Source organism: Giraffa tippelskirchi, chromosome 6 (assembly GCF_054371585.1).
Source record: "Giraffa tippelskirchi isolate mGirTip1 chromosome 6, T2T-mGirTip1v1.2.pri, whole genome shotgun sequence".
In the NCBI taxonomy this organism is placed as follows: Eukaryota; Metazoa; Chordata; class Mammalia; order Artiodactyla; family Giraffidae; genus Giraffa; species Giraffa tippelskirchi.
In genome coordinates this window covers 93,122,906-93,146,539 of record NC_137280.1, presented here as the reverse complement: position 1 = coordinate 93,146,539, position 23,634 = coordinate 93,122,906, and the positions used below count along the sequence as shown (strand labels likewise).

Below are 23,634 nucleotides of genomic sequence, written 5' to 3'. Positions count from 1 at the left end.
GTGGACACATCCCAGGTCATAAGTCAGTTCCCTGTGGATGGACACTTAGGCAGAGTCCAGGATCTCATATAAATAAAACAACAGCTCTCCTGAGATATAATTCACACACCATACACTTCACCCATCAAAAGTGCACAGTTCAGGGGCTTTCTTGGTGGTCCAGGAGTTAAGACTCTGTCCTTCCACTGCAGGGGGCATGGGTTTGATCCCTAGTCTAGGAAGTTCCACATGCCATGCATGAGGTATGGTCAAAGGAAAAAAGAAAAAGTGCACAATTCAGTGGGTTTTCATATATTCACAGAGTTGTACTCCATCACTTCAAGTTTAGAGCATTCCATCACACAAAAAGAAACTCCATCCCTATAAACAATCATTCCTCATTCTCTTTTCCCCCAGCCCCCCGGCAGCCACTAGTCTGCTTTCTGTCTCTTTGGATGTGTCTGTTCTGGACATTTCATATAAATGGTATCATACGGTGTTTGTTCTTTGGGGACTGGCTTCTCTCATTAAGCTTCATGTTTTCAAGGTTCAACCACATTGTAGTGAGTGTCAGTGCTTCACCCCTTTTTCAGGCTGAATTGTATTCTCTTGTATGAAAAGACCACATTTTTTATCCTTTTTTTTTAATTAGAGGATAATTACTTTACAATATTGTGATGGTAAAATAGATAGCCACATTTTTTTTTTTGACCATGCAGGCTCTTCCCTGACCAGGGATCCAACCTGTGCCCCCTGCAGTGGGAGCACAGAGTCTTAATGACTGGACCACCAGGGAAGTCTGGAGAGACCACATTTTGTCATCCATTCCTCCTATGATGTTTCTGGTTTCTTGCTCAATGTCATCACAGGTCCTCTCATGCAACTTCCTGCTGACACATGGGGCTGCTTCATTCCAGAGACCCCAGAATAGCAGGCTTGCGCGCGCACACACACACACACACAAATGTGCTGGGTCACAGCCAATGTGCATTTTTGTTAAGATGCCCTCTCCCCTTCTGCCTTCCCTCTCACATCCTGAGTTCTTTCCACTGTCAGCAGTTCTAGGTTAGCCACGGCAGAATTTTTCAATTGAAGGCTGGCTTGTGGACACACAAGTTCTCCCCAGTGGCACGATCTCTTAGGTCAGGGTCCCCAGACAACGCCAGGGGCTGGGCTGCCCCTGACGGCTGGTGACCTCTCCAGACATCGACGAGTGTGGGGAGATCCCTGCCATCTGTGCCAGCGGCATCTGCATTAACCAGATCGGGAGCTTCCGCTGCGAGTGCCCTGCGGGCTTCAGCTACAACAGCCTGCTGCTAGTCTGCGAAGGTGCCGCCGCCCCCCTCCCCCCACCCCCGGGTGGGATCCTGGTCCTTCTCCCACCCTGTGCTCTCCGGGCAAGTCATTTAAATCCCATGAATCTCAGTTTCCCCCTCTGCCTATGGGGCTAAGGCCTTTCCGAGGGGCTCCATCCCATGTCACCCCCCTCCATGTGGTTCTGGCTGCTTCTGGAAAAACCACCTGCTCTGAAATGGGGGAGGGGGCTGGATTTAGGGTTTGATTCTGCAGGAAAGATTTTCTTTCACTCCCCCCACCTGGCTGGCTGTACTCCCCAGACGTGGATGAATGCACCAGCGGGGAGAACCCCTGCCAGAAGAACGCTGACTGCATCAACATCGCTGGCAGCTACCGCTGCAAGTGCACCCGAGGGTACAAGCTGTCACCAGGCGGGGCTTGCGTGGGTAAGTGGGGACATAGTCAGGAGGTGAGGGAGTAGGACAAAGCCAGACTCTGCCTCCTGCTGGAATGTGGGTAGGGCATGGTCCTGTCTGGACTTTGCTCCTTGGCTGTAGTTTTTTCTTTTTTTGGCCATGTCACTTTACATGAGGGACCTTAGTTCTTGGACCAGCGATCAAACCTGTGCCCCCTGCAGTGGAAGCGCACAGTCCTAATCGCTGGAGTTGCCACCTTGGCTATACTTTGGGGTGGGGGGTGCCGAGGGCATCTGTTAATGGGGAAGTGGTGAGGATGAAATGGGAGGTGAAGTGTCTCCCCTGGGGCAACAGCTTACATGAGGAACATCCCGGCAGGGTTGGGCTCCCCAACTGCAGCATGTGATGGCTCAGGACATGCTGCGGGTGGGAGCCCTGGGGACACTGTGCTACCTGCCCTCCCTCAGGACGGAACGAGTGTCGAGAGATCCCGAATGTCTGTAGCCACGGCGACTGCATGGACACAGTGGACAGCTACATGTGTCTGTGTCACCGTGGCTTCCAGGCCTCAGCAGACCAGACCCTGTGCATGGGTGAGAGCGCCTGCCTGCTCCCACCTCAATGGCCAGGCCATGAGGAGACCATGGGTCTACACCTGCCCTGGGGTGGGGCTGGTGCTTCTGCCCATCCTGGTTCACTGACTCACAAGTTTGAGTCCTGGCCCCTGACACCTGGGGTGAATAACTTACTCACTTCCCTGCACCTCAGTTTTCTCATCTGTAAAATGGGGGTAGTAAATAGTACCAGGGATATATTTCCCATCCGTGTGGGCAGGGCTAGGTACCGGAGAAGGGGGCTGGGTCCAGTCAGGCTCTTAGTCCCCATGCTGCCTGTTGCTCTGGGTGAGCTGGCCAGGGGTCGGGGGCTTTGTTCTGGCAGATGTCGACGAGTGTGACCAGCAGCCGTGTGGAAATGGGACCTGCAAGAACATTGTCGGCTCCTACAACTGCCTCTGCTTCCCCGGCTTTGTGGCAACACACAATGGAGATTGCGTGGGTGAGCTGCCCAGCCTCAGTGCGCCCCCACTGAAAAGCTGGTCCTTGGCTTGAGAGGCACCATCTCTCTGAAATAAAGGCTCTAAACCTAGGGATGCCTTCAGTAAAACAACCTCAGGAGATTGAAAACTAGTTAATCACAAAGTTCTCCAAACCCCTGCAGTTGTCAGGTGCCAGGGGTCCCTTCCTAGACCTTACACCCAGGTTGATAAGAAGGAGATGGCCAATATACAGAAAGGAAGGTGAACAGTGAAGGCAAGATGCTGGTAATTCAGTATAGTCGTTCAAAATGTAGATTACAAGTTCAAGTGGTATGGGTTCAAATCCCAGCTTTGCCATCTGCCAGCTATGTGACCCTAGGCAAATCACTTAACCTCTCTGTGCTTTACTTTCCCCCTCTGTAAAAAGGAGATTAATAGAATAGTAGTACCTACCTATCTTAATATCAGATCAAATTGACTTCTGGACAAAGAATATTACCAGAAATAGAGTCAGTGTATGTATTGTAAGGAGTCAGTTCTCTGAGAAGACATAACAATCGTAAATGCTTATGCAGCTAATAATGAGCTTCAAAAGGTAGGAAGTAAAAATTGGCAGAACTAAAAACGAAATAGACAAACTCACAGTTACAGTTAGAGACCTCAACTCTCCTCCCCTCAGTAATCGAGGGAAAAGTAGAAGATCAGTAAGAATATAAAACATCTCAACAGTACTATGAACCACCTAGATCCAAATGATATTTATGGAACATTCCAGAATATACATTATTCTTAGGTGTACATGAACATTCACCAGGAAAGACCATATTCTGGGCCATAAATCAGTTTTTTTTTTAACTGAGGTTACACAAGGTAGGTTCTCAGAATGTAAGGGAATTAAACTATTGAAGTAATCAGTCACAAAAAGATCTCCAGAAAATCCCTAAATATTTGGAAATTAAGCAATGTACTCCTAAAGAACCCATAGATAAAAGAAGAAATCATAAGGAAAATTAGAAAACATTTTGAATTAAATGAAAATAAAATATAATATAAAATTTGTGGGATGCAGCTAAGGTAGGACCTATAGGCAAATTCATAGCATTACAATGCTCATATTAGAAAATACTGGTGTCTGCTTCATAGGACAGTTAGAGAGTTAATATACAACCGGCATGTAAGTGCTCAATAAATTGAAGTCACAGCCATCAAGTCAATTTTTTGAATAGAAGTGTAAGGGAGACTCAGAGCCTTAGGCTCTGTGGGTAACCTTGCTGGCCCACCTTCCCTCTGCAGACATGGATGAGTGCACCACCATGGTGGGGCAGGTGTGCCGATTTGGCCAGTGCCTCAACACTGCTGGCTCCTTCCACTGCCTCTGCAAGGATGGCTTTGAGCTCACAAATGATGGGAAGAACTGCATAGGTGAGTCTCACCATCGTGTATGTGTGTTAGCCACTCAATCATGTCTGACTCTGCGGCCCCATAGACGGTAGCCCACTAGGCTCCTCTGTCCATGGAATTCTCCAGGCAAGAATACTGTAGTGGGTTGCCATTCCTTCACCATGGTGCTGGAAGCCATCTCAGCCAGCCCCTGCTCCAAGCTGACCTGCAGTTGGTACTTTTGAGGGGGCATGACTCCATTTCATAACCATACATTTATTTTAAGGTGTAAAAAGAGACAGAACCAGCACATCACACCCACGTTTTCACCAGGTTTGTGGTTTAGAGAATGGCTGTCTTGAAAATCTAAGTTTTATGAAGTATGGACTAATAGAGGAGCCACATGGATGACATGGAAAGCATGAAAGGGGTCTGCAAGTGGCTTAAGATTAAGAACTTCACTCCCCCTTCCCCTAGACAACACCTGACTCCACTTATAACCCCGACCAGGACCCAGAATACTCTTCTCCAGATGTCTTTGTTTTCCCAAGGCTCAGCCCTTCCTCTGGATCCAGGAGGGCTTGTCTGGGGGCCCTCGGCCATTATGCTGTGACCATAGGTGCTGGTCTCAGCCCCAGGCGAGTCCCTGCCCCCTAGCTAGTGCTGAGACCCCTCCTCCTGCTCTCCACAGACACCAACGAGTGTCTCAGTCTTCCGGGAACCTGCCTGCCAGGCACTTGCCAGAACCTCGAGGGCTCCTTCCGCTGCATTTGTCCCCCTGGCTTCCAAGTGCAGAGCGACCATTGTGTCGGTGAGTATCTGGCCTCACCTCCAAGCTCTGGGGTACCTCTGGGCCTCTGTTCCTCCATCTATAAAGTGGGAATGCCAGCTGGACTGGTGGTGAGTGAAAAGATGCATTTAGGGGACTTCCTTGGTAGTCCAGTGGTATAGACTCCTCGCTTCCAACTCAGGGGATGTGGGTTCAAACCCTGGTCAGGCAGCTAGGATCCCATATGCCTGTGGTGCAGCCAAAAACTAAAAAATAAAACCGAATCACAGACACACACAAGATGCCCTTAGCACAGCGCTCAATGCAGCTCCATACACTTTTATTGTTATTAAGATGCTCTCTCGGCTCAGGGCTCTCTCTGGGGCCCCCAGGCTTCCTCATGAATCCCATGAAATGGGCATGAGTGTGGGTCTCACTGGCCCAAACGTGGAATTCCTCACTCCATGAGTGGTGGTCAAGGACTTGTCTGACCTGAGCTCTGGTATTATTCCACACCTGAGTGACTTGTATATTCCATGCTAGTCTGGAGCAGTCTGGCCTGACCACCATTCATTCACTTGGATTAGGCTTGTGTGACCTGGGCTAACCTGGGCCAGTCTGGCCTGAGCAGATGTACTAGTCTAGTATAATGTGAGCTAACTCCATCCACCATAGTCTAATGTTACCCAGTCTTGGTTGGTGGTGGTTTAGTCACTCAGGCATTTCTGACTCTTTGCAAACCCATGGACAGTAGCTCCCCTGTCCATGGGATTTCCCAGGCAAGAATACTGGAGTAGGTTACCATTCCCTTCTCCAGGGGACCAGTCTTGGTTAGCTCTGTACAAATTTAGTCTCTAATGATAAACTTTTCCTGACCATGACCTCTACCCTGGAGACACCTTCTAGGAAAGACACACACACACACACTGCCTACCTGGTGCTCTGGCTCATCCTGAGCCCTGGGGACCCCACACTGCATCAGTCCCTCGATCCTCCTGGGCTGGGCCCCCACTCCATCTGCCCCTCCCAGCAGCTGACGCTGCCCCACCAGTGGAGGGCCTGCTGCATCCCCCCTCACTTCATGTCCCTGCCCCTCCAGACATCGACGAGTGCTCCGAAGAGCCCAACCTGTGCCTTTTTGGCACCTGTACCAACAGCGCTGGAAGCTTCGATTGCCTCTGCCCGCCTGACTTCGTCCTGTCTGACAACGGGCACCGTTGCTTTGGTGAGTCTGGAGCCAGGGAGCACTCAGGATAAGGGAAGAGGTGGGAGGTGGGGCGGGGGAAGAGCTACATCACCCAGAAAGGGGGCTTGCAGTTTCTTGTGTGGGTCTCCAGGAGCCTTGTCCAGTGTGGGCTAGCCTCATCTGGGTTGAGCTGGTCTCTTCTCTCCCAGGTTAGCCCAACTCAACCAGTATTTGTCATTCTGGGAGCCAGTGGTGAGCCAAACCCCTCAGTCTGTCTGTAAAGCTGTATCACGTCAGTGAAGGCTCAGGCTGAGGAATGGGCATCAGTAATGAGAATTTGGGGTCTGAAGTCTGGGGTCCTCTGGCTCTTTGGAATGAGTTGCTTTGCCTCTCCGAGAAGGGGATTCTGATCCAAGAATTAGGTGGCTGGGTTTGACCATTCTGCCAACTTGGGATGACTCCCACAGCTGTGAATGTGGGGTGTTGCTGGAAAGGATTCTCAGATTCTGTGAATGTGGGGTATTGCTGGAAAGGATTCTCAGATTCTCTGCAAAAGCCCCAGGACTGACCCTCATTGGCCCAGGGTGGGTCACATGTTCGTCCCTGAACCAGTCACCACAGAGTGATCCTGAACTCTTCTGATTGGCTGCTGGTAGGGTCAGGACCACCCCATTCACAAGAACTGGGGGTGGCTGGCCCTTCTAGCAGTTTCTCTGGGGAATCACCCCCACAGACACACGGCAGAGTTTCTGCTTCACCCATTTCGAGGCCGGAAAGTGCTCAGTACCCAAAGCTTTCAACACCACTAAGGCCCGGTGCTGTTGTAGCCAGAGGCCCGGAGAGGGCTGGAATGACCCCTGCGAGCTGTGTCCCCAAGAAGGCAGTGGTGAGGGCCCCCCCTGCCCAGTCTCCCCTGGTCCTTCCTGCCTGCCCCCTCCATGCCCCCTGCCCCTCCCCTGTCTGCTCTCCTTCCATTCTTCCTCCAGCCTTCCCCACACACAAGGGGATGCTGGGGACTGCACCTGGCCACAGACCCTCACCTCCCTTCCCCTCTTGGTGTCCAGTCGCCTTTCAGGAGCTGTGTCCCTTTGGCCATGGGGCAGTCCCAGGCCCAGATGACTCCAGGGAAGGTGAGCTTCTCACCCACGTGCTGAGAGCCCCCGAGGCCACCACAGTGTCCTGCATTCCTGCCCAGCTCTGTCTGAGCTCTACCCTGGTTCCCCAGTCTCAGGTTCCCTCCTTGACCCATGGGTGGCCCTGGACACCCCCCACCTCCTTGAAGGGAAGGAAGAGACCCTGATTGTGGCCAGGGCATGACAGAGGCCTGCAACCTCTGCTGCTTGCAGATGTAAACGAGTGTGGGGAGACCCCTGGCGTCTGCACTAATGGCCTTTGCGTCAACACCGATGGCTCATTCCGCTGCGAGTGTCCCTTTGGTTACAGCCTGGACTTCACGGGTGTCAGCTGCGTGGGTGAGGGACTAGACCACCCCAGCTTGCTTCCCAGGAAAGGAAGGAGCTGGGGAGGGCACATGCCACCGAAGGGAACATCCTGCCTCTCAGCCACTATCACTCTGCCCGCCCACCTGCCCATCTCACCAATATTTACTCGCTCATTCACTTATCCATTTACTCATTCATTCATGCATTTGCAGAGTTATTCATTTATTCACTCTTTCACCTATTCACTTATTCATTTATTCACACCTTCTCACACTTATTCATTCATTCATTTACTCGCTCATTCATTTAATTACTCTCTTGCTCATTCATTCATTAGCTTACTTGCTCATTCATTTACTTCCTCATTTACTCATTCACATATTTTTAAAGCTTTTATTATTTATTTGTTTTTAATATTTATTTAATTGGCTGCATCAGGTCTTAGTTGCGGCACACGGGATCTTAGTTACGGTGTGTGAACTCTTTGTTGCAGCATGCGGGATCTTTAGCTTTAGCATGTGAACTCAGTTGCAGCATGTGGGATCTAGTTCCCTGACCAGGCATGGAACCCAGGGCCCCTGCACTGGGAGCGCAGAGTCTTAGCCACCGGGCCACCAGGAAGTCCCTCATTCACGTATTCACTTACTCACTGAACACATACCGCATGCCTCTGCCCTGTGTCCAGCCCTAAAGGTACAGCAGATCTAGCCCTGTCCACTCTGTAGACACTCAACAGGAGGCAGACAGGATCATGTCAAGGGTGGGGGCTCCCTGAAGGCCCTGACCACCCCCTTACCCCACCACCGCAGACACAGATGAGTGCTCCATCGGGCACCCCTGTGGGGAAGGCACCTGCAGCAATGTCATAGGAGGCTTCGAATGTGCCTGTGCAGACGGCTTCGAACCTGGTCCCATGATGACCTGCGAGGGTAAGGCTTGGCCTGCCCAGACCCGGGGCTGTGAAACGGAGGCTGAGGGGGGCTGACCTGAGAAAGGGAGAGGAGGTCCTGCAGGCAGACCCGGCCCACCCAGCACCCCCACTGGCCTTTCCAGACATTGATGAGTGCTCCCTGAACCCCCTGCTCTGCGCCTTCCGCTGCCACAACACCGAGGGCTCCTACATGTGCACCTGCCCAGTCGGCTACGCATTACGAGAGGATGGGGCTATGTGCCGAGGTAGGACCCGCACAGGCAGGCAGCCGATGGACAGGGCGCTGGGGCTCTCCGTACCTCGGTCCCAAGAGAAAATGAAGAAATAAGAGCTGTGCCTCCAAGAGTGGGAATGAGTACTAAGTGAAAAAGTGAAGGGAGAGCTGAGACAAGTGAGGGTGCAATGAGTGCTCTCTTGTGAGGGGTGGTTCTGCTTTTGTTTTTATGAAAGGGGAGCATCTCCCTAGGTCCTCAGTCTAACAGAACAGGACTGTGGCTCCGTAGGCCTCTCTGGTGGTGACCGGACATGCCCTGAGTGGGCTAGCACAGTGGGGACAGTGACTGTTCCCTTCCCCGCTGGGGACATGTGGAAATGTCTGGAGACACTTTTTATTGTCACAGTTGAGTAGAGGTGGGGGTTGCTACAGGCATCGAGTGGCCAAGGTTGCTGTTCAGTATCCTACACTGGACAGAACGACCTCCACCACAAAGAATTTTCGAGTCCCAAATGTCCATAGTGTAGAGGGTAGAAACCTTGGCCTGGGACTTGGTCCCTCAAGGGCTGTTTCAGGGTCAGTGTTCCAGGGACCATGGTGAAGGTCATACAGATTCAGAGACCCTGATGTGGGCAGGGGATGCAGGTGTTTGGGGCAGTCCTGACCATCCCCTCCCACTTGGCTTCCCAGGAAGTCTGGGACAGGTTGGGGAGGAACGGGCACTGGGCAGTGCTTCAGGGACCTCTCTGGGAGGCCACTGGAGGGTGGGAGAGTCCAGATTTTCACAGCCTGGAGCTGGGCCATGAGCGCCATCGATCCATGGTCACCCACAGATGTGGATGAGTGTGCAGACGGTGAGCAAGACTGCCATGCCCGGGGCATGCTGTGCAAGAACCTCATTGGCACCTTCACCTGCATCTGCCCTCCAGGCATGAGGCCCCAGCCGGGCTCCGGGGAGGGCTGCACAGGTACAGAAGGGCTTCCCCACCCCATCCCACCATAGACAGGAGAGTTCAAAGCCAGAGGGCACACGAGCAGGCAGACATGGACCCTGGAGGTGGAGGCCAGCTCGGGGGACTCTGGCCTCCTTGCCTCCCTGCCGGCCTGCCTTATCCCTCCCGCCTCAGATGATGATGAATGCCGTGCCCAGCCCAGCCCCTGTGCCAATGGCCACTGCGTCAACACCGTGGGCAGCTTCCACTGTGACTGTGACGAGGGCTACCAGCCCAGCCCCGGCCTCACCAAGTGCCAGGGTGAGTGTGACAAAGTCCCAGTGTGGCACCACCACCTGGGAGCTCCCCGAGGCGGGGACAGGGTCGGGGGCACCAAGAGGGTTACCCAGCCAGTCCAGACACATGTGTTCATCGCATGCCCCCAGCTTCCTTTCGTCCCTTCAGTCACCCCCCCATGAAAGATGAGAGCATGTCCCCGCTGCCCTATCATCACACCGAGGAAGAGGCCCTCCCCAAGTTCACCACTTCATGGGGCTAAACCTGGAGGGCGACCCAGTGGTACCAGGTGTCCGGGCAACTTGTCTGTCCTGGTCCCCAGTGTCCTTGTTGCCTTCTCTCTCCACACTCTCTGCTCCTGGAGCACAGTCTCCACCCCTCAGTTTCAGGCCAAGCGTGTGTATCCAGCTGCCTCCTGCACCACCCCAGCCTCCACGACCCCCAGAGGCGGCTCACCCCAGAACAAGTTCAGTATCTACTCCCTGAACCCCATCTCAGCGATGCCCTGCTTCCCACCCAGACCCTCAAGTCAGCAGCCCCAAGTAATCGGATGACCCCCTCCCCACCTTCGTGGACATCACCTCTCTGCTCTGGCCCCACTGTCTGTCCTGGAGGCCACGACCTTTTGCTTCCACGCTACCCCTTGACCATCCGTTCTCTCTGCAGCCAGAGGGATGCTCCCCTTTGACCTCAGGAAGCCGCCAACATCTGCAGCCCAGGGGGTACCCCTCGGATTTGGAGTATATAGGTTCTGCCACAGTCCAGCCCCAGCCGCCAGAGGGCGTTTCACAGCGCTAGGCCAGGGTGAGAAGGGGGCAGGCAGACTTCCTGGTGGTCCCCTGATTAAGACTCCACGCTTCCACTGCAAAGAGCTAGGGTTTGATCCCTGGTCGAGGAACTAAGATCTTCCATGCTGCGTAATGCACCCAAAGGAGGGAAAAAAACAACACAGTGCTGGGCGACCGCAGTTTAGAAGCCGCCACCTGGTGGATATGCGCGGTGTTGTCGGAGATGCTGGAACCCACGTGTAGATTCTCAGCACCGCCGATGCCCTTGGGGAAGGGGAACTTGGATGGATGGCTTGTTCCTCCCGCCCGTCATCTCCACCTGTTCTCCCCAGACATCCGGCAGGGGCCCTGCTTCTCTGAGGTGCTGCAGGCCACGTGCCAGGCTCAGTCCAGCAGGGGCGAGGCTGTCACCAGGGCCGAATGCTGCTGCGGGGGCGGCCGCGGCTGGGGCCCCGGCTGCGAGCACTGTCCGATACCTGGCACGTCCGCCCACCGGAAGTTGTGCCCCCACGGCTCAGGCTACACTGCAGACGGCCGAGGTGGGTAGTGTTCACTGTCGTGTGTCTGTGCTGCGGCCAGTATTAGTGTGTGTGAACCAGTGTATATGCGTCTCTGTGCCAGCGGGTGGGTGGGCCAGTGTGAACCACAGCCCATTCGTCGCTTTGTGGGTGTGTGTGTGTGAACTTCGGTGGATGGGTGAGCAGGTGTGTGAACCAAAGTGTGTGTGTATGTGTGTGTCCTTTGTTCTAGGTGTGTGAGGGCTCCTTAGTGTGTGAGAGCGTGTGAGCTGGTGTGTGTTGTGTGTGCAAGCTTGTTAGCATGTGTGTGTGCGTGTGCTGGTGAGGGTGGGAACTGGGTGGGGAGTTCACACCAGAAAGTGGATGAGAAGGAGTGAGCTGGCTCAGGATTCGGATAAGCGTCTGTGAGGATGGGCACATGTATGAACGAGTGTGCGCGTCTGACCCGGAGGAACCCGTGAGTGTGTGTCCTTGTGATTCGGTAGAAGCGTCTGAGCAGGTGACTGGCATGTCCGTCTCTGCTTCCATGTATGTGTCTGGGGTGTCCTGATGAGGTGTCGCTGGTGAGGCTGTGTGTCCCCCAGCCTGAGGGTTCTCAGCATCCAGTAGGAGGAGCTTCATAAGCCTGAGTGTGGGGATCACAGGGGCTGGGTGCCCAGCTCTGGGGTGCAGGGAGGGGAAGCAAGGGCTGGTCTTATCTCCCAGGAGAGTGCTGGTGGACCTGAGGGAGGTGGCGTGTCCTGGTGACCGAGGTGGGTAGCCCCAGCCAAGCCCTGCTTGTCCTCAGATGTGGATGAGTGCCGTGTGCTCCCTCACCTGTGCCCTCATGGTGAATGCATCAATAGCCTTGGCTCCTTCCGTTGCCACTGCCAGGCTGGGTACGCGCCTGACACCACTGCCACAGCCTGCCTGGGTGAGCCCCCCTCCCCCTCCCCTGAGCCTCTCCTTATAGCACCTGGCACACACTTCCATGAGAAAACCAAGTCCAGAAAGCAAAGCAGCTATGTTTCTTTCCTCCACCCCACCCTATTTGGGCTGCTTTCCTCCTGTTATTTGGTGCATCCTAAGATTTTCAATTACATTGTGTAGCAAAGGTTCATCTAAATCAGGGTCAGCAAACTCCTGCCCAAAGGCTGAATCCTGGCTCTCTGCTTGTTTTGTTAATAAAGTTTTATTGTCACACAGCTGCACTTGTTGTCTCCTCACCCTCTGTGGCTGTTTTTCCTGCTACAAAGGCAGAGTTGAGTAGTTGGAATTAAGACCACAAAGCCAAATATATTTACTCTCTGGCTTTTTGCAGAAAAAAAATGCCAGTTCCTTGGGTAAGCCCACAGATTCTAGTTGTCTAGGGTCTGGGAAAGAGGCCTCAGCTGGGCCTGGGTGGAGACTCCCACCCTTGAGCCCCCAGGAATGTCTGTCTGACCCTTTTGAGTGCTGTCCCCTCTAGATGTGGATGAGTGCAGCCAGGCCCCCACGCCATGTCCCTTCCTCTGCAAAAACACTGAGGGCAGCTTCCTGTGCGCCTGCCCCCGTGGCTACCTGCTGGAGGAGAATGGCAGGATCTGCCGAGGTGACATCCCTCTTCCCACACCCACGCCCCATGGGCTCTGTCCCTGTCCTCCCCAGGGGGTCCCCCTCCTGCTGCATGGGGTCAGCTTCCATCTCCAGGGCGTCTCCCCGGGAAGCCCTCAGCCCCGGCAGGCCCTGCCCTGAGCCCACCGGGACCCTCTGTGTTGCAGACCTGGATGAGTGCTCCTCCAGGCAGCACAACTGCCAGTTCTTCTGCGTCAACACCATCGGTGCCTTCACCTGCCGCTGTCCCCCCGGCTTCACCCAGCGCCACCAGGCCTGCTTTGGTGAGTCTCCTCAGCCCTCCCTGGCAGCATGACCCCAGCCTTCACCAGATAAGAAGCAAAGGCACAGTGTGGGCCAGATGAGGAGTGATCAAAGTCCTTGTTCTGTCGCTGTTTACATCCTGGTGGTATCTCGGACCTCAGTCTTCTTCCTCACCCTAGGAACCTAGGAGGCCACCCTCAGGAGTCTCTCTGACCTTGGCCCAAGACAACTACCCTCACCTCTGACCTGCTGAGTCTATCCCTTAGGGCTTCTCCAGGGTGCTCCTAAAAGCCAAGGGGCTTATACAATCCACACCCATCACTTTTTAGTGTCTTGTGACCTGGGAGAACCAGATCTCCCCCAAGGGCCAAGCCCAGTCACAGGTGGCTTTGTTTGGGCTCCCATGAACTCAGCTAACAGATACTAAACACCTGTGTACTAGATAGTGCTCTAGACCAGAAACCAGCAGACTCTAGCTCCCAGGTCAAGTCCAGCCCCCTGCTTGCTTTTGTCAATAAAGTTTTATTGGCACACAGCCATGCCCATCATTTACATATTGTCTGTGGCTGCTTTTGCTACAATAGCAGAGCCTAGTAGTTGCAACAGGGTAAATGATATTTCCTACCTGGTCCTTTACAGAAACAGTTTGCTTCATCCTGTTCTAAACCCCGAGGGCACAGGACATGATTCAGTTATACATAGGGTGATTAAGTCGCTAAGTTGTGTCCGACTCTTTTGTGATCCCATGGATTATAGCCCACCAAGCTCCTCTGTCCATGGAATTTCCCAGGCAAGAGTACTAGAGTGGGTTGCCGTTTCCTTCTGCCATTTCTGTCCTAACCCAGGGGTTGAACCTGCATCTCCTACATTGGCAGGTGGATTCCTTACCACTGAGCCACCACATGTACACCACATGTGTACGTATACACATATCTATTCTTTTTCATATTCTTTTCCCATATAGGTTATTACAGAATATTTAGTAGAGTTCCTTGTGAATAGTTAGTAGGTCCTTGTTGGTTATCTATTTTATATATACTAGTGTGTGTATACGGAGAAGGCAATGGCAACCCACTCCAGTATTCTTGCCTGGAGAATCCCAGGGACAGAGGAGCCTGGTGGGCTGCCGTCTATGAGGTTGCACAGAGTCGGATACGACTGAAGCTACTTAGCAGCAGCAGCAGCAGTGTGTGTATATTAATCCCAAATTCCTACTAATTCATCCCTCCCCCTTGTCTTTTCCCCTTTGGTAACCATAAATTTTTTTACTGTGTCTGTGAGTCTGTTTCTGTTTTATAAATAAGTTCATATACATCATATTTTTAGATTCCATATATAAGTTATATCATATGATATTTGTGTTTCTCAGTCTGACTTACTTCACTTAGTATGACAATCTCAAGGTCCATCCGTGTTGCTGCAAACAGCATTATTTCATTCATTGCAGTATTACTAACCACAGTCACCATGCTGTACATTACATCCCATGATTTATTTATTTTTAACTGGAAATTTGTACCTATGACCCCCTTAGCGCCTTTCACTCATCCACCCTAAACTCTTCTCTAGCAACCACGAATTTGTTCTCTGTATCTGTGAGCTTGGCTTTCTTATTTTGTTTTTCAATTCCACATATAAGTGAGATCATACAGCATTTGTCTTTCTCTGTCCAACTGATTTCATCTTAGCAAAATACTCACAAGGTCCAACCAACCATGTTGTCATGAACAGCAGGATCTCCTTTTTTATAGCTGAATAATATTCCATTGTATGTATGTAACACATTTTTCTTTTTTCATCTGTCTTTGGAAACATAGATTGTTTCAGGTCTTGGCTATTCTGAATAATGCTGCAATGATCATGGGGCTGTGGATATCTTTTCGAGTTAGTGTTTTCATTTTCTTTGGATAAACACACCCAGAAGAGGAATCACTAGGAGATGCAATTTTAAAACAGAATTAATGACAAGCCTCATTGAAAGAGGAAATTTGAGCAAAGGTTTGAAAGAGATGAGCCATGTGCATATCTGGTAGAGGAGTGAGCATTTCCAGCTGTGAAATGACAGGCATTCCCCTTTTTCTGTTGTTGTTGTTGTTCAGTCACTTTCTCTCCTTCCTGAGGTGAGCACACTTAATGTGGCATTTGTGTGTGTGCAGCTGTACGCATATACGCACAAAGGCTTAGAGGACCCAGTTCCTCCTATACCCAAAAGAGCTTCTAGGTTCCCACAAGGATGTGCCTGGTGTCGAGAATCTTCATGCTCAATGAAGAAGATGTGCTACATATATATATATAATGCCATTTGCAGCAACATGAATGGACCTAGAGATTGTCATGCTAAGTGAAGTCAGACAGAGAAAGGCATATACCATATCACATCACTTAACATTCAGAATCTAAAATATGGCACAAGCGAACCTATCTACAAAATGGAAACAGGCTTTCAGACATAGAGAACAGATTTGTGGTTCCCAAGGAGGGTGGGGTGGGGGAGAAATTGATGGGGAGTTTGGGATTAGCAAATGCAAATTTAGTACAGAGAACAGATAAACATCAAGGTCCTACTGTATAGCATAGGGTGTTCAATATCCTATAATAAGCCATAATGGAAAAGAATATGAAAAAAATATATATATAACTGAATCACTTTGCTGTGTACAAGAAGCTAACACAACATTGTAAATTAACTTCATTTGAATAAGATAAATTTTTAAAAAATTAAAAAGTGAGGACTTTCCTGGCAGTCCAGTGCTTCAGACTCTGTGCTTCCACCACATAAGGTGTGGGTTCAATCCCTGATCGAGGAACTTAAGATTCCACATGCCATGTGGTGTGGCCCCAAAAAATTTTTTTAATTAAAAAAATTTTTTAAATAATAAAAGAATCTCCAAACTCAAAGAAGCCCAAATTAGGATTCCCCTAAGAAATGCTTGGTTCATTCTGCATGATCCTAGTCCCAGTGCAATTTACCACTGTGGATCATGACCACCATGGCAATGTTGCCTGGTAACCAGGTTGTCTTGGCTCAGGCTGCCATGACAAAGTATCATAGACTGGGTGGCTTAAAAAACAGACATTTATTGCTGGCTCTGGAGGCTGGAAATCTGAGATTAAGGTCAGGTTGTGGTGAGGCTCTCTTCCTGGCTTGCAGACAGCTGCCTTCCTCACATGGCAGAGAAAGAACAGGAGTACGCTCTCTGATGTCTCTTACAAGGTCACCAATCCCGTCATGAGGGCCCTACCCTCATGACCTTATCTAACCCTAATCACCACCCAAAGGTCTCGCCCTCTAATACCATCACTCTGGGGGGTTAGGGTTTCAACATGGGGATTTGGTGGTGGTAGCGGAGGCAGTTGGGAACCCACACACATTCAGTCCATGAGTCTGGCTGATATCCCACAACTGTCAGGTTTCCATGAGGACAGGGTGCAGTGGTTACCCCAGGTCATTTTTCCAGAGAAGGAAAAGTGTCTTTATTAATTTTATGCTGAGCACTGTCCCAGTGCTTTAATTGATTAGGTTAATTTAATTCTCATAAACACAATGAGGTAGATATTATCATCTCTACACTACAGCTGGTGAAACTGAGGCACAGAGAGGGTAAGTCAGTTGCCCTAAGTCACACAGCGTTGAGGTGGTAGAGAGTCAAATGAAGTCCTATTTGTGTGTGATCTCAAATGTTTGTGACGTTTCTGTGAAGTGGGCACTGTTCCGGATCTCCTTTCACAGTGGGGGAAACTGAGGCCTCGGAGAGGTTAAGGTGTGTCTGGAACAGTTGATCAGATGGTAGGCCTGGCATCATGGTGCTCCTACCACCAGGTGGCCCTGCCTGTTCTCCGTCCTCTGCAGACAATGATGAGTGCTTGGCCCAGCCTGCCCCATGTGGTACCCGTGGGCGCTGCCACAATGCCCCAGGCAGCTTCACCTGTGAGTGCTATCAAGGCTTCACCCTGGACAGCTCCGGTCATGGCTGCAAAGGTAGAGCTGGGCTTGGAAGTGAGGTCTAGGCCTCGGGGGTGGCCCTGGGGGCTGCCTGGCCAGCCTCTTGTCCTCTTTCTCCATCTCACAGACGTGGATGAATGCAGTGGGCCTCATCGCTGCAAGCATGGCTGTCAGAACGAGCTGGGGAGCTATCGCTGCAGCTGCCCCCAGGGCTTCACTCCCCACTCCCAGTGGAGCCAGTGTGTAGGTGAGTGGGAGGCCCTAGGAGGAAGCTGACCCCCAACCAGAATCTGTCCAAACTTGATGACTGGGAACCACTCCCAGGGCAGGATGCTGTGATAAGCAAGACTACCTAAAGGTCTGATGGACTGGGCTAGAAGTTAGTTGAGTTCCCTGCTGCTGGGGAGGCTAGGGAGTCAGGGGTCTGCAGAGCCAGTGTGGCAGAGTGGTAGTCATTTCTCAGGGAGTGGTAGTCTGGAGAGCTCAGTGGAGAGTCTGAGATGTGCCTATGATCACTGAGAAAGTGTGCTGGGATTGATTAGTGATGTCTACCATGGGTGTGGCAATGGAAATGGGTGTGTGTATGCTACATCTTTTGTTGTACCTGTTGCAGACGCCCTGAGTTTGAGGGACTAGTCTTCTGCCTTCCCGCCAGACTTCCTCGCTGCACACAGTTCTTTGCTGCTCCTAATGACAGCCTCATCCTCAGCTCTCCTCTTTCTCCCCTGCAGTCTAGCCTTCACATTCTACCCACGTGGGGACCACTCTCCTGCGACCTCTCCATCACCTTTCCTTGGCCTTTGCCTTCCACCTCCTCTGCTCTGGGTATCACTGTCTGCCCCTCCTGGACTCTCCATCCACTGTGACTCGGCTTTCTCTGTCCTGCCACTGCCTCCAGCACTGCCTTCTCTCTGGCTCCTCCTTCTGCCCCTCCTGGTGGGTCCTCAGCCAAGTTCTCCATCTTTTGCCCTGTCTCATGTGTTTGTTGTCCCCTGGGAGCCCACAGGTCATCGCCTCGTTGGCCAGTCCCTGTTTCTCAGCCTGTCTCCTGCTCTGTATACTTACTCATTCATTCCTTTGGCAATGGTTTGCCCAGGACCTGCCTTATTCAGGCCCTGTGGATGCAGAAGTGAGCTGAGATCAGACTCCACTGCTGCCCACTCATTGTCCAGTCTCGAGGGGGAGACAGGGATCAGTTATGCCAGTGGTTCTCAACCAGGTGACATTTTGAAGTGTCTTGGAGACACTTTTGATGGTCACAACTGGGCGCTGGGTGCTGGGTGGACAGCCCCTCAACACAGAATGAAATGGCCTCAAATGACAAGTGCCAAGGGGGGAAATCTTGTTCTAAGAACATTCCACCATTTAGGAATTCCTGGGAAGTTTTTTGTTTTCGGGTTTTTTGTTTTTTGTTTTGGCTACACTGCACAGCATGTGGGATCTTAGTTCCCCAACCAGGGATCAAACCCATGCCCCTGTAGTGGAAGCATAGAGTCTTAACCACCAGTCCACCAGGAAGTCCCTAGGATTCCTGGGAAGTTTTGAGAAATGCTTCAAAGGAGAATCACAGGATCCAGAGTGGGGAGATGAAATGTAGGGGCCGACAGACCTAGTCCAAGGACTCACAGGGAGCTTGATGGAGGTTTGTTTTTTGTTTTGTTTTTTAATAGCTTTATTTATTTGTTTATGGCTGTGTTGGGGTCTTCTTTGCTGTGCTGGCTTTTCTTGTTGCAATGAGTCGGTTCTCATTGCAGTGGCTTCTCTTGTTGCAGAGCACAGGCTCTAAGGCCTGCAGGCTTCAGTAGTTGCAGCACATGGGCTCAGTAGTTGCAGTTCTGGGGCTCTAGAGCACATAGGCTCAGTAGTTGTGGCACACAGGCTTAGTTGCTCAGCCATATATGGGATCTTCCTGGATCAGAGATCGAACCTGTATCCCCTGCATTGGCAGGCAAATTCTTTACCGCTGACCCACCAGGGAAGCCCCCGATGGAGGTTTTGACATTGGTCTTGTGCTTAAAGAAGGAGCTGGAGTTGCTTCATGGGGACAGGAGCAATGCAGGTAGAGGGCTCAGGAGATACGAAGGTGGCCCCCCTGCCCCCCCACCTCCTGCCCTCTCTCCCGCTCCCCATCCACAGATGAGAATGAGTGTATCCTGTCACCCTCGGCCTGCGGCAGCGCCTCCTGCCACAACACACTGGGTGGCTTCCACTGCGTCTGCCCCTCAGGCTTCGACTTTGACCAGGCCCTCAGGGGCTGCCAGGACGTGGACGAGTGTGCGGCTCGGAGTGGCCCCTGCAGTTACAGCTGTGCCAACACTCCCGGTGGCTTCCTGTGCGGCTGCCCTCGAGGCTACTTCCGGGCTGGGCAAGGGTGAGGGGCTTGAATGGAGTGAACCCAGAGCCCCCCATACCCTGGGAGTGCACACACATTTGTGGGCCCATGCATGCAGGCATGTATATACATGTACCCTGAGAAATGGTGCAGAGGCCCAATAACACCTGTGGATGTGCACACACAAGCTCACACCCCACTGTAGTGTGTCATTGTCCTGTACACCTTCATGTGCTCAGTGCTAATATATTTGAGTGTGCACAGGGCTCACACCTATGCCAACATGCCTGGGTACCCTTGTGCATTCCTGTATCCCAGTATGCACATGTGTGCAAGCCCATGTTGACAAGGGTGCATGCAGGCTCACACACATGCACATGGGTACACTCGGGTGTACGTCCACACCTCTGCATGCATGCAGGTTCACAGACATACCCATGTAAGTCAAGGGATGCACACACACATGTAGGTACGTGCAAAGCCGCAGTGGCACCCTCATCCTTGTCCCCATGGACAGTGTGGCTCCAAATGGAGTGTAGGGGGTGGGGTGGCTGGAGGTCCCTGACTCACCTGCCCCTTGTCCTGGCCCAGGCACTGTGTCTCTGGCCTGGGCTTCAGCCCCGGATCCCAGGATGCCCCAGATGAGGAGGAGCCACTCTCACCTGAAGCCTGCTATGAATGCAAGATCAATGGCGAGCCCTCTCGTGACCGGCCACGGCGCAGTGCCCATGGGGACCACCAGGTGCCATGGGGGGTTCACTGGGCATGGGGGGCAGCCAGGGGATGGGCAGAGATGAGGAGCACAGACTCCAGGTCACAGCTGTCCCCCGTGTCATGGTGCCTGCCTGCATCTTCCTGTACTTCCTCAGCCCAAGGATTTCCCTTGGGAGCTCTCTGGGGGACACAGGCCCCCCAAACACCCCAACTTGCTCCTGGTGACAAGTCACACCCCTCCCACACAGACCCTGGGTGTGATGCCTCCTGGGGATCCTTTCCAGGGCACTTGGATACAGGAGAAATGCCTTGAGCCCCCAAACCTGCCTATGCCCTGGGACTTGTCACCTGTCACTTCCTGGCTGGGACAGCCCTCTCTAGGAGTCCCTCTGGGTTTAAGCACCAATAACCCTCAAAACAGCCAGCTTAACCCCTTCTTCCCTCCCCCTCCTTCAGACCCTCTGCCTCTGCACCTCTTTACAGTACCCATGATGCTCCTGGAACTATGCCCAGGCCTCCTGAACCCTCCTTGTCTATGGAAATTGCAAGGGTCTCTCCCCTCTCCCCACTACACTCTCAAGAACAGCAGAGAAGTTCTGCAGTTTAGCCCCTCTGTCCCCTGGGGCCATTCCAGCCATGGCCCTGACCCCACCGGCTTGTGTGGGGAGGATGTTTTTGTCACAGATTCAGCTTGCTTGTCCTTCAGCTGAACAGTCCCTGAGGCCACTTCTGGCCAGTCTTGCCACCATCCCCTCTAAGACATCTGAAAGCTAAGCATTTGTTGAGCACCTGCTGGATACATGTGCTGCTCTAAGCACTTCCTTTGCTTTTCTTTTCCTTCTAGTTGTTGTTTTTCCCTTTCTTGGAAAAACCATATGGGTAATTTGCCTTTGTTGCCATTATTTTTGTAAGATTCACAGGGATAAGGCCCAGTGTCTCAGGTTTGCCACTGTTTCACCAGCCCTTGGAACTCAGTAAGAGTGACTGGAGTGGTTGTCAGGGCTCCTAGCATGGACCCAAGCAGATCTAGGCAGAAGCAGGCTGGGTCTTGTGGTTTTGCCTGCAATACCCATGGACTGCCAGCAGGTGTCACTAAGAGTGCATATCTAGCAGCACTCCTGGTGAAGGGCTAAATCTCTGGAACTGAAAGGCGGAGGAAGGGGGGGCACGGACAGGAACAGCTTTCACTTTCAGGCAACAGCAAAACACCCCCATCAGCATGTAAATTAGGCAGAACAAACAGCTCTGCCCAGAGCAAAGGAGAAGAAAACAGATAACCTCCTGTGGGATTGGACACATCACCCAGCCAGGGTCAGCCTGCCATTGAGGTTTGCTAGCTTATTCAGGGGTCCTGTCTGGCTGCCAGGGCCAGGAAGCATTCAGAGGAGCTCAGATAAAGAGGGGTTTGTCATCTGCACACAGCAGGGCTCTCAGAGAGCCCAGATGCAGGAAGTGCAGCGGGCCTCTGGAACTTTAGTGATACTGGGCAGCTCCTCTGTCTGGCTCCTCTGTGCTTCTGTCACCGTGTCTGGGGCTGGCTCTTGCTGCAATGCCCATGGTCATAACTCTAGCCACCCCAGACCACCTTTGAGTGACCTTAGCATTTTGGGGCTTGATGCCATCAGACTGCCTCCCAGTCTGGGTTGTTGTTCAGTTGTCAAATCGTACCTGACTCTCTGCAACCCCATGAACTGCAGCATGCCAGGCTTCCCTGTCCTTCACTATCTCCCAGAGTTTGCTCAAACTCATGTCCATTGAGTCAGTGATGCCATCCAACTATCATCCTCTGTAGTACTCTTCTTCTGCCCTCAATCTTTCCCAGTATCAGAGCCTTTTACAATGAGTTGGCTCTTCACATCAGGTGGCCAAAGTATTGGAGCTTCAGCTTCAGCATCAGTTCTTTCAATGAGTATTCATGGGTTGATTTCCCTTAGGATTGACTGGTTTGATCTCTTTATAGTCCAAGGGACTCTTAAGAGTCTTTTCTAGCACCACAGTTGGAAAGCATCAATTCTTTGGTCTGGGTATCTGACGGGGAAGCCTCTATATCTTCCATCCAGACTGGCAGGGATCCAAGTAAGGTCCCTTGGTCGAAACAAGGAGTCTAAAGTCAGCCTGCCTCCCCCTCTTTGCCTTCCACCTGGGAACAAGCCTCCGCCTTCACCCTCTGTCTACTGCCCAAGCTGACCATTGGCCTTGTGGGTGCAGGGCTAGACAGGAGTCAAGGGCATTGAGTGGTCCGTTTTTGACTCCACTTTAGAGATTGGCTGAAAATCTCCTCTTGGCCCCCTGCCTCTCCCAACACCCCTGCATTCTGATTTCTCCGAGCCCCTGCCATCATCCACCCGGTTTTTCTCCCCAGGCAAGCCTGGCCAGCCTTGACGCAGAGGCTCCACTGACCTTGGGATTGAACCTCTCCTGTCTGGGCCAGGCCCAGCACATCCTAGAGCTGAGGCCAGCACTGGAGAGCCTGGGGGGCCGTGTCCGCTATGTCATTGCCCGCGGCAACGAACGAGGCTTCTTCCGCATGCATCACCTTCATGGTCTCAGCTCCCTGCAGCTGGGGCGCCGGAAGCCAGGGCCTGGCACCTACCAGCTGGAGGTTGTGAGTGTGGCCAAGCCCTGGGGCACCCAGCCAGAGGGACGGCCGGGGGGCCGAGCCTTGCGGCTGAAGGTACAGTTGCAGTTGCTGTAATCTAGGGGTTCCCACACCTCCCACCTGGCCCCAGGCACCCCCTGCAGCCCTATTTTCAGACTCACCACCTGGGCACCGCCCCACCCTGGCCTCCTTCCACAGGGTTTTGGGGAAACTGATGTCACTCTGTTTGCTATGACCCACCCCCCTGGGAGACCCTAGTGACAAGCCCTGGACTCGCTGGGCCCCAGGGTCCCCATGTGGTCCTGCTCTCCAGAGGTGGGAGATTCGGAAGATGGGAGGGTTCGATCCCCCGCAGCAGTGGCCGACAAGGTGGAACCCCAAAACTCAGGAAGAGTGAGGTGCTATCCTCTAACCTCAAGCGAGCCCAGCCTCTACCCGAGGGACCCCAACACTGTTTCCTGGAGACAGCTGGCAGCCGCAGCTGTGTGCCCCCTCCACTTCTACAGCCAGGGTCCAGCAGGGCCCTGGGTTTCACTGTATCTGGTCAATCTCAGGCTGAAACTTCTGCACTTCATAGGGGGGCTTGCCCCCAGGGGGTCGGGAGGACATGGGAATGGGTGGCTGGAGTGGGCCTAGGGCTTGTCTCTCCCAGCAGAAGAGCCTGTGAGGCCCCAGCTCAGTCACTGACGTGCAACCATGTTCATCATCCCCACGGGGAGCTGGGCTAAGGTTCTGAGGATGCTTTCATATCAGAAGCAGAGACAACAATAAAGTTATTTTGGGTTAAGTACATCCCTTGGCAAGTTCTGGCAGTAGAGGCTGTTCTTGGCAGGCCCAGGCAGGGCTTATGAGGAGGGGACCAGGAGGGCAGCAGCTTTGGGAAGCATGAGCTTCTGCCCCGGGTTCCGAGGAGGAAGGGTGTAGGTGAGATGGGTTAAGACCAACGCTGCATCTTGGGGCATCATCCCAGGGTGCAGGTAGGTTCTGCCAACTTCAGACGTGGGAGTTTTGGCACAAAGTCAGGCT

At 52.6% G+C, this 23,634-nt stretch overlaps 1 protein-coding gene across 6 annotated transcripts in view; it reads left to right on the top strand.

The window, feature by feature from the left end:
• FBN3 (fibrillin 3) overlaps positions 1-23,411 on the top strand; it is a 63,299-nt gene extending 39,888 nt beyond the window's left edge. For 2 of the 6 annotated variants that reach the window (XM_081499230.1, XM_081499231.1), the window contains 24 exons: positions 1,183-1,308; positions 1,596-1,721; positions 2,159-2,284; positions 2,631-2,747; positions 4,021-4,149; positions 4,799-4,918; positions 5,976-6,101; positions 6,796-6,948; positions 7,127-7,192; positions 7,409-7,534; positions 8,314-8,433; positions 8,558-8,680; positions 9,483-9,617; positions 9,777-9,902; positions 10,545-10,682; positions 10,999-11,205; positions 11,972-12,097; positions 12,632-12,754; positions 12,924-13,040; positions 16,871-16,999; positions 17,091-17,210; positions 19,100-19,334; positions 19,887-20,037; positions 22,372-23,170. In XM_081499230.1, coding sequence (XP_081355356.1) covers positions 1,183-1,308; positions 1,596-1,721; positions 2,159-2,284; positions 2,631-2,747; positions 4,021-4,149; positions 4,799-4,918; positions 5,976-6,101; positions 6,796-6,948; positions 7,127-7,192; positions 7,409-7,534; positions 8,314-8,433; positions 8,558-8,680; positions 9,483-9,617; positions 9,777-9,902; positions 10,545-10,682; positions 10,999-11,205; positions 11,972-12,097; positions 12,632-12,754; positions 12,924-13,040; positions 16,871-16,999; positions 17,091-17,210; positions 19,100-19,334; positions 19,887-20,037; positions 22,372-22,704 — 3,398 coding nt within the window. In that variant the 3' untranslated portion in view covers positions 22,705-23,170. Of the gene's footprint in view, positions 1-1,182; positions 1,309-1,595; positions 1,722-2,158; positions 2,285-2,630; positions 2,748-4,020; positions 4,150-4,798; positions 4,919-5,975; positions 6,102-6,795; positions 6,949-7,126; positions 7,193-7,408; positions 7,535-8,313; positions 8,434-8,557; positions 8,681-9,482; positions 9,618-9,776; positions 9,903-10,544; positions 10,683-10,998; positions 11,206-11,971; positions 12,098-12,631; positions 12,755-12,923; positions 13,041-16,840; positions 17,000-17,090; positions 17,211-18,911; positions 19,023-19,099; positions 19,335-19,886; positions 20,038-22,371; positions 23,171-23,263 lie in introns of those variants that run through there. The other 4 variants (XM_081499232.1, XM_081499234.1, XM_081499235.1 and 1 more) reach the window with 4 other exon arrangements.
• The last annotated feature ends 223 nt before the right edge of the window (positions 23,412-23,634 follow it).